This window comes from Acanthochromis polyacanthus, chromosome 21, assembly GCF_021347895.1.
Source record: "Acanthochromis polyacanthus isolate Apoly-LR-REF ecotype Palm Island chromosome 21, KAUST_Apoly_ChrSc, whole genome shotgun sequence".
Classification (NCBI taxonomy): Eukaryota; Metazoa; Chordata; class Actinopteri; family Pomacentridae; genus Acanthochromis; species Acanthochromis polyacanthus.
The window spans coordinates 15,405,130-15,415,434 of record NC_067133.1 but is presented as its reverse complement, the minus strand read 5'-3'; the positions used below and the strand labels follow the sequence as shown (position 1 = coordinate 15,415,434).

Here is a 10,305-nt window from a genome sequence, read left to right as displayed (position 1 = left end):
TCGGAATCCGATCATCTTTTTCTAAATAAATTGCAATTAATATTGCAACTTTGTCTTGGAGATAAACACATAGTTCGCTGGGTTTTCTACTCAGTTTTCATGTGATAATAATTCCAACGTGGGAATCCGAGATGCATGCCTATGCAAGCGCTTATTAAGATAGACAAATAATTTCTTAAAAGGTATCATTTATCAATTTTCTGAGTTTATTTTGAAGGAAAAGACCGTATACGTTCCGTCTTTTTAGATAAGCTTTGATATCTTGACCAATGGACGCTGCAGCTTCCACTATGATTTGTGTTGAAAGATCCCGCCTTCTAGCAGCTTTATCCAATCACCACGCTTGTTGGTAAAAAACAGAGTTTTCATAGGTTGAAATGTTGGCCGGTCTCATTCTATGAATTGGAAGCAGGAGGTGTGGACAGGGACACATTTGCCGCCTGCTGCATGGCGAGTCGGGACTCCTGAAAACACTCAGCAAGTGGCATCGTTAGGGAGTCTGAATATTTAATGAATATAGGCCTGGATCTCATTTTAATTTCCGTCCCAGAAAACTAAAAGTAACACTAACACGGGTTAATGTTTTGAATAAAAGTGACACAAGTATTTGACACGAATAAGAAGCTAGGTTTACACGTGAAATAAAAACAAAAGTGTAGTATATCAAAGTTTATTTCTAAAGTAAGAAATTATTTACAGTGTTACTTAAGCGTAAATATTTTTCCGGGATGTGCAAATTATTTGCTTGGGTATGTGCAAAATCTCACAGTATGTGGTGTAACAATTTGAAATAAACAAAAGGACAATAATACATTTTTACAGCTGCATATTAATGTAACAATGATTTCATTTCTGTAGTTGAGGGTGGGGGGTGGGGGCAGTGTCACTGAGGTTAGAAAAAGACAGGTGAGGATGAAGTCAACGATGGAGGTGTAGAAGTACAGCATTATTGTCTTTGGCAGGTAGAAGTTTTTCAGCTGCTGCAGGAAGTACATCCTCTGTTGTGCTTCTTGAATGAAGGAGCTGAAACTCATCTCCCACTAGGCTGTCTGCAGTTAAACCAAAGCTCTGGCATGAAGATTTTATCGGTACCACACACATTCTCTAATAATGCCTGTATAAACACATTATTCACAAATGTCTCCTCTTTCACTTCCTGTATTAAAAAAGCTTTCAGCTACATGTGCAAACTAATGCAAGTAAGATGTTTCTTTCTATCCTTCTTTTGTTTTGCAGCTGATGATCTCATGGATTTCCCTGTGTGGAATTTCCTTTAATGCAGTAAAGATGGCTGAGCTGCCACGCATCAGCTCCATGACTTAAACTTTAACGGTAAGTTTTCATGTTACAATGCATGTGATATTTAAGTTTCATCCCGATGCATTAATTTGACCCATTCTTGACGTACATGCTAAATCAAAGCGGCATGTAACCCCGATAAATAAATACCGGCCTGATCAGTAGCAGAATGTAACAAAATTAATTTACTGAAGCACTGTATTTTAAATACAAATTTAAGGTGCTTGTGCTTTACTTGAATATTTCCATTTGTGCAATGATAAACGTTCACTCCATGGCATCTAAGAGAGACATACTGTACACTTTCCTGTACTGCACTTGTCTGACAGCTTTAGTTACTTTTCAAATTAGTTTTTCATAGCATTACTATCTATTAAAAGAAAAAAAATCTCCAAATTGGGCAACTTCTATACTCCTTTTTGGGTTCTTCTACTTCTTAAAATACATAAACTAGAATTAGCTCAACATATACAGCAGCAGCATATGCGGAAGCAATATGTATCCCAAAATACGTATAATATTAAAACACTGTCACGGGCTATTTTATGGCAGAATAAGTGTTTGACTTTTGATATTTTAAGTACATTTTACAGAAAAAAATAATATTTTACTGAAGTAAAGTTTTGAATGCAGAACTTTTACTTGCACCAGTGTATTTTTTACAGTGTAGTTTTACTAAGTAAATGATCTGAATACATGAATTACTTAATTCACAAACTATTATTAAAATTAAACGAATACACTTTGCAGACTCAGTCACTAATTAAAATCATGTTTTTGAATATGTATTTTTCTCAGATTTTTGATTTTCCCGATTGCAATTTCTGGTCTTAGGGATCAAGCAGCATCGGCTATATGAAGTGGAATTCATGCCAGCATCAAGCAATGAATTATTGGATTTAATTGCTCAAACTGCATATTCATATATTTTAATGATCCTCATTATTTTTTCAGCCCCTTCCATCAGCTCATCACACATGTATTTTTACCACAAACTGAAACATTGATTAATTCTATCATGAATCTTGCCAGGAAAGTCAGGCTCTCCATGTCCTTAGAATATATGCTACATGGCAATCATTTCTCCAGATATGGTTGGAAGCCAGTGAGTCTGTGCTGCCAGCAGACGACTAAACCACTGACCCAAAAACATAATGAGGACTAAAATAGCTCCTGAGCACACAGCACTTGAACTTAGACACTGGTGATGTATTTTCACCGTGTTACCAACTGCAACAGGGAAATCACTGACAGTATGACCGCTTAGCGTTGTATCAATACAGATAAACTTTATCTTCTGATAAATTATGCAATGCCTTTTATTTTTTCCATTTTATTTCTTTACTACCATCGTATCACTTTAACTTCATATCTTAACTGTCCTTTAGCTGTTGTATTTTTCCACCAGCCTACAAAATTTACTTCCTTATAAAGATTTTCTGCTGCAATCAGTTTTTTAGCAAAACATTTTATATTAAATTAAGAGAAAAGCACATGCAAATACAAATATCCAGATTTAAAATGACAATACTCTGAGGTTAAAAGGCACAAAAAAATCTTCCCAATGTGGATTTAACACACAAAAAGGACAATCAAGTCATACAAAGAACAGCTGAAGCATAAATTCTGATCATTATTCAAACATATTCCCTTTAATAGTAGCCATAGTAGTGGTTCAGCAGAGTTAAATAGACAGTACACTGGCAATGAATCCCCGCAAAGTAAGCAGAGACAGTACAGTAGTGACAGCAACCAACCAAAGCGTAACAAAATTATTTGACCATTTTTCAAAAAACAGACATGAAAGGAAAAATGTAAACTTGGGACAAATTAAACACATACAGAAGCTGCCTTTGCAAAGCACGTTAGACAACACGGAACAAAACACGCTAACTTCTATCCTCTAACAATTTCTCCTCAGCATGAAAAAAATAAATCATATAAAGGATGAATTAACTTCCCAGTGTTTGAAGTGTTTTTTTGGTGCGTATCCTGTTAAGCCCAGGATAATTACAAACCACAGCCGCCACGGGCATTAAAATCTCTGCTCGGATTATAGTCTTTACTTTAACAGTGCAACAAGATCGCTTCCAGCCTTTGAACTGACTCTGCAAGTTAGAACCAATGTCAGAGATGGGATGTTTGATGTGATGAATTTCCGTTTAACCACATCCACACTTTCCCATCAAACGTATCAGTCAAATGACCTCATGCTAATTTTCAAGAGAGGAACCTGCTATTTTTTGGCACTCGGTTCGACGAAAACTTAAAAAATATGATACAATCTTATCCTAACGATCTATGAAATTCCAGTGTTTGATAAAGTTACAGTCTTAAGATGACTATATTCTGTTTTCAGTCTTTGTCTTGGGTCTGTTGATGAATTAAAACAAAACAATGAAGTGAATTCAAACCAATTCTAGAAGAAAAATGTAACTATGATGCTATTTTCTGTTATAGCCATCAATTGTTGTGTCCGTGAGTTAAAATCATTTCATCTATATCTTTAGTTAACGTTTGGTTTTTAATAAATGCTACGAAACAAATATTCAATTTGTAAGCAAGGGAAAACAGTTGATGTGGAGGTAATTGTGTTGTGACCTTTAAATAATGGGGTTAAAATAACTTAGCAGCAACCACAGTCGCATTTTGTTTCTGTACCAAATCAAAAGTAAAGTGTTTCCACTTTTCAGAAAAAGCTGTAATCAACAACAAAACAGTGAAATCATTCACGCTTGGCAAAAAGTGCAAAGTTACCTTGAGAAGCTGTTGTTGGTTTTTTTTGTATTCATATGGACGATGGTCTGCAGACCATTTCAGGCTAGCTTAACATTTAAAGTACAGAGACAGACAGCGCCCAACACCCAAAGTGAACTCGTGTTTTCAGAGATGTCCTGATTGATGTTGTTCGTTTTGCGCTCATCAGTGTTTCTGACTTCATCTGGGGCAACATAAACGTAGCTGAACATGCCTGATCTCCAGCCAAACTGCCTCTGGCCCACATAAAGATGGAAGCTACTCCGGATAACAACAAACATCCTACAATGAAAATGACATCTACTGGGTGCTTGGCTTTGGCTGGAGAAGCTCAAGTCAGCCAAGTTTTAGTGTTTTCTCAATAGTATGTACGTCATGAGCAGGATGAGGCCGGCTGACAGGGCAGCGATCACAAACTGGTGGATGGAGAGCACGTTCTCCAGCGTGTGGATCCTCTCCTCCATGGCGCTGGTGTGGAAGTAGTCGTAGATGCCGGCCACGATGCTCCACAGTACCCACACAGCATCCACCACCAGCGGCATGGTGAAGCAGACAGGGAGGCTCAGCCACAGATCAGACAGGCTCCATCAAAGACTGTAACAAAGACAGAAGATATACAAAAGTTACAGCATGGCACTAAGCAAAATTAGGCATCAATATCAAGGCTGAAATTTTAAAATGACACAAGTTTAAGAATCAAGACCTCAGAAATCCACTGGCATTGACAGTTCAGAGTCTCTTAAACTTTGAACAACATTAAAAGCTAAGGTTCCAACAGAGAAAAAATCTCAGCAATTTTGTCTTTAGAATCATTAAAACTTATTAGTCAGTTATACAGGCATAACAATCAATGTATTAAAGGAATAAAGTCAGTGTGCCATACCCAAGAGTACACAAGGCTTCTAGGCTAGTTAGAGCTCAGTTCAGGCACAGAGAGTGGACATAGCACAGGATTTCTGGAGAACTTGGAACGTCCCACGGTTTGATTACTGTTAATTGAAAGCTGTACAAATCAAAACAACTCATAAGTATTAATTATAAAGATGTGGATGACAAGAAAGTCCTCACACTCTTCCCCTTCATTACAAGCATTTGTTTTAAGCATAATTGTTTTCCTGGTGCTTGTGCAGCCAGTCGAGACACCCTAACGTCCATAATTCTGTATAACTATGGCCCCTGGAGTGCAATCCAAGGACATGCATTTTGTTAACCCCTTGATGCGCAACATGGGTCAAAAGTGACCCAAATCCAAAGGAAAATGGGTATCTCCTGAACCACACTGTGCATCAAAAGGTTACAAATGGATGGAAGCTTCATCGTAGCTATTTGGATCCGTTTTTGGAAATATGCACATGGAGCATTACTACAACAACAACTAGATCAATAATATATGGTAAGAAATACATAAGGATGTTGGTAGGGGTATAGCCAGATGTGATTCTTTTTCTTAGAAGACACACACAGAGAGAGAGCTATACATGGTCTCTGTAGGTTACACATCTAGCATGTGTTAAAGTTGCAATACTTTAAATTACACTATTACACAGTCAAGCATCCGAAAAGCCTGTTAGCTAATTATATATGCAAAAAGTCCATTTTGTTTAACTTACTCCAGCAAAATTCTATGAATGGAGTTCACGTTGACTCATACAGACACAAACCTTCATGGAAATGAGGTAAGAGGGGGGCCGCTGAAATTGAATGTAAGGAGGGTCCACTTTTTTGTGGTCCGCCACTGTTTAAAAGATCTCTGTTAGTTAGATTTTGACGCCAGCACCGCGGCCTGCTAAATTGTTTAAAATGTGCAAAACTAAGTGAATGTTAGCGCACATACGGCAGACTATAAGTGTGCAGAAAAATGAAGCTTCTAGTACAGAAAGTTAGAGAATCTCTGCTAGTTAGCTAACGTTTAGCTACAGACGTATCCTCTCTCATTAGCTAGCTCAGATTTTTCCCGGTCCGCCATTACTTACAGCATCATCTACTTCTGAAATTCACCAGGCCCGGACAGCCTTTTCACCACCCCAAACATGTACATTTCACTTCATCGTATTACACTTGCAGCTACTGTGTTTCAATGAAACTGGAATCCCATCTGCTGTCAGCTTCTTCGTCTACTTCCGGGTGTGTTCTCCATCAAGATTCCCCTGGCGACAAAGGTATGCCAAACTTCATTCGAAAAGACATTGTTTTTAGGATTTCACTGACTGCCAAAAATATATTAAATAAAACAGAACCTTAGATATTTTAAAATTGGAAGTGGCATCTTCGGGGACATTCGGCAATAACATCAAATCTTTAGAGATGATTTTATGGGTTAATCCCATCAACCCCTGTCAGGTGAACGTTGATTCTGTTGAGAGAAAATACAAAGTTAACACATGCAAACATTTTCTAAAGTACGCTAATTGTATATGTTCATTGTGTAATTGGTTGTTGAATGCCAACGTACTTTTGAATTACAATGGAAATTATTTAACCTCCATGACAGCACGATTTGTCCATTACCTGTTGAGAGAGTCAAAATAGGACATATATTGAATGGACTTTGGTATTGTGTGTCCTTCCTGCAGGTCGGTTGATTGTACACTCGCATGATGAATGTACCCTCAACGCTTTGTAAAAATTTGAAAACCAAAAACAACATACATAGCAACAATACTAGTACTGTTAAATTGTCAACCATAGCGCGATTCACACTGCCAGGCGCGGTGGCCAAGTGGTAAGGCGTCGGTCTCGTAAACCGAAGATCGCGGGTTCGAACCCCGTCCGTGCCTGAATCATACGAGATAATAAGCACTTCCTTTTACTGCGAGCCTTTATTATTGTCCGAGCAATGACAGAGCGCCTGTTGGAATGCGAGGAATAAATATTTCAAAAGGTCAAATGTCAAGGTCAAAAGGTTCTTTATTGTCATATTATTCCACATTTGCACATGAAACAATATGAAATTGGACCCTGGTCCCGGTTTCAGCCATAAGACAATATAAAAACACTTTCATAAAAGACAATATAAATAGAAAGAGACACACTAATATATACAATATATACAAACCTACAACATAACAACATTATGGGACTTGCGCGTGTGTGGAAAGATGCAGGACGCTTCACCTCTGTCCGTGTCAGTGGCACCAATACTCTCGGCCCAACAGGAAGCCCATCATCTCAGTAAGGGGATTCTTTGTTGTTTTTTTGCAAATTTTCAGGGGTTAATTCCTCATAGAGGGTAACTCCAAGTGATCTCAAATTTGGTCACTATGTACAAAAGACCTTGCTGATGAAAACTAATGAAAAATCTGTAAAAAGAGCATTGCCCCTGTACCTTGATGCTTCACTATGACACAGGAAGTGCTGTCTAACTAACCCATACATGCTCCAATCTGCCTCAAACTTTACATGTTTAATCAGGATCCGGCCCTAATGACATCCATATGCCCATGTCTATTCACAGTCATAGCGCCACCTGATGGCAATAGGAATGGTCATGTTTTTCACTTTGATATGCTATTTTACAATCCTTGGAGAGGACATCCTAGAAATCCACAAGAGGGAGCTACAACAACACATACTAGGATTTTAATAGGCTGTTGTTATATGTCTTATCTGCCACACTGTATTTGACATATGACACTATAGTATATCTGGCCTTATTATCCATCCATCCATTGTCTGTACACCGCTTTATCCTCACTAGGGTCGTGGAGGGTGCTGGAGCCTATCTGGCCTTATTATGTGGCACTTAAATCCAATAGTTTTTAGGTAGAAAATTAGTCAACTCAAATCCAGGTTATTTTGAAAAGAAAGTTTCACCCAGTTCTACCTTACTTTTTGAAAATCTAAAAATGTCAAAGTTCATCATATTCGCTTCGGTGGATTAACCTCAGTCACTGGGGTGCTTTGCCAGTGTAGTAGCTGAATCTTGACTGGTGCAAATGTAATTTTTTCATTTGATTTTCGGTGCTAACATTAAATGTGCTGCTGCCAAAGTCATAATTCAAAATACATATTGATAAATAGTTGAAAACCAATGCAGATAAGTTAAGAAAGACTTGATGTTTGGAACACATGGAAGCGTGAAAATTTCATGGCAATATTATGTCTGTGAGATGAGTACTGATCATGTAATATATTCCATCACAAATGAGAGTTTAAGCATGAATTTTTATTAGACCAGAAAACATTTGGTTCACAGATGTGTGTCTTCATCAGTAAATCTTCATGTATGTCATACATGGATATTGATGGCTTCTATTGACTTCAGAGCTTTATGTTGCCTTACTTGACATTGCAACATTTTCATTAAAGCAGAAGCTACAATTCACGATGAATGACCTCTACTGTCCCATGAATATTAAGCTGTGTGGTTTCCCAGTCAAAAACGTTTCCTCTTTGTACTCTCTTCCCAGAGACCAGGTCTTTGATCGTGCTGCCTGACAGAACAGAGTCCCACATATTAACGTCACAAATCTCCCCAACAAAACTCTGTTTTTCGTCGTATCCACCCAGGTAAGAATCTGGATCTTGTCCAAGGAGGACTTTTCCTCCTGCGCGGATGGTGTGATCCTTCTTGTAGATTTTGGTCAAGCTTTTCCTCCCATCCATGAAAAGGGTGGCAGCACCAGAGATGGAATCCCAAGTTACACACAGATGCGTCTTCAGGGCACCGAGCTCAGGGACTTGGAACAAAACACCCTCGCCACTCAGGTAGAAGGACAATCTGCATGGACAAATAATATGTATGGATCCTTTGACGCAGAGTATAACAAGTAACCTTCACTCTGAGCATTGTCCTGATTATGCAAAGTGTTTAGAAAAGCTTGAATGCAGTTTTAAAAATTATAGCAGTATGGTCAGCAGAAGGTTGTAGTAGTACTAGTAGTATTTTCATAGATGTTAGCAGTGATAGCCTTACAGTGCCTACATCAGTTGTTCATAATAGAAATGGCAAAACCTAATGGAATATGGTCACATCCATCTAAAATCTTGAATGCTATCTCAAATCAGTGTGTTATAGGATTTCAAATACTCTACCTGCCGTCCAGTTCGCGCCACACATTCAGCTCGTCAAAGTCTTCAGTCCGATATGCAAAGAGGATGACCTCTCGCTCGCCTTTGAGCTCTGTGGCCACGCGCATGCACAGAGTGAAAGCCTTCAGCTGCAGTGGTTTCAGAGGGACCATCTCAACATAACTGTTACTTGTTTCACTTGGAAATACCAATGTCTTAATTGTGACACTCCCTGAGAGACAAGAAACAAGGTTTTGTCAACAAAATGTGAAAAATGCTGGCAAAAACATCAGTATTTAACAAATTGACAAGTACAGGTAAAACGACACGCAAAGAAAGGCAAAAATATTCACATTTCAGAAGCTGGTAGCAGATTTATAAAACTGTTTTAGCTGCAAGAATAACTTCTTCCTATAGAACAACTTACCAATAAATTGTCTAATCATTCACCTCTAAACTAGTAAGTGACTACCCTTAATTAAAAAAGAAAACTTTTATACGTGTAGAGATTTGAACATGAAGACACAAAAAAGAAGATATACAATCACCTGACAGTGCCACTGAGATGGCAATGACAACGAGGACGGCTGAAAGTCTCATTTTTTCAGTGCAAACCTGAAAAGAAAAGTTTGAAAACTGACTTATGTTCAACACATTTTCATGCATTATGATTTTAATGTGTAGAAAAGGTTGTATGAAGATCTAAAAATGCATTGAAGCTGTATACATACTGCGCCACTGGGAAGACCTAGCTGTGGATGCACAGTTGGAGTTTTATAGCCTGATCTCCTACATGAAACCCCTCCCCAGTGCTTCATATGCAAATGGCATGAGCAGTTGTCTACCCATCCTTGCATAATGTAATGACATAAGGTTAGATGAATGTGGCTTTTTAGACAGAACTGCATCGTATCGGTGTTCAGAGGCCAAACAAACAGATCTGAAAGCAAACACGAAACTGCAGACAGGCTGGCTGAGGACACTGGTGAACATAAGGCCATTGAAATGAACTTTCAACAGACATGTATCAGACTTTAGATACTAATGATGATCTAACCATCTCGAGTCAAAGAGCAACAGTAGCAAACAAAACCTTGAAAAGAAGAAAAAGTCTAAATAATAAATGTAAAACAGGACTGAGATTGCTTAATTCTCTCATATGCACTGTATGTAAATTAACATGCTTCAATAACACTCTGCAACTAAATAGTGTTGAACAAATCACTATTATATACCATA

The 10,305-nt window shown here is 38.1% G+C and overlaps 1 protein-coding gene, 1 long non-coding RNA gene and 1 other non-coding gene across 3 annotated transcripts; 1 reads left to right on the top strand and 2 right to left on the bottom strand.

The window, feature by feature from the left end:
- Nucleotides 1–2,923: 2,923 nt before the first annotated feature.
- Nucleotides 2,924–6,403, bottom strand: LOC110961596 (uncharacterized). The gene is made up of 2 exons (XR_002596386.2): nucleotides 6,030–6,403; nucleotides 2,924–4,650 (listed from the first exon to the last, which is right to left on the bottom strand). It is a non-coding gene; the product is annotated as an uncharacterized LOC110961596 (long non-coding RNA).
- Nucleotides 6,404–6,761: 358 nt separating this feature from the next.
- Nucleotides 6,762–6,833, top strand: trnat-cgu (transfer RNA threonine (anticodon CGU)). Its single transcript has one exon. It is a non-coding gene; the product is annotated as a tRNA-Thr (tRNA).
- A 1,367-nt stretch (nucleotides 6,834–8,200) lies between these two features.
- Nucleotides 8,201–9,783, bottom strand: LOC110961597 (pentraxin fusion protein-like). The gene is made up of 3 exons (XM_022209276.2): nucleotides 9,615–9,783; nucleotides 9,091–9,298; nucleotides 8,201–8,776 (listed from the first exon to the last, which is right to left on the bottom strand). The coding sequence occupies exons 1-3, from the start codon at nucleotides 9,730–9,732 to the stop codon at nucleotides 8,371–8,373; spliced, it is 732 nt and encodes a 243-aa protein (XP_022064968.2). The 5' UTR covers nucleotides 9,733–9,783; the 3' UTR covers nucleotides 8,201–8,370.
- Between the last annotated feature and the right edge of the window lie 522 nt (nucleotides 9,784–10,305).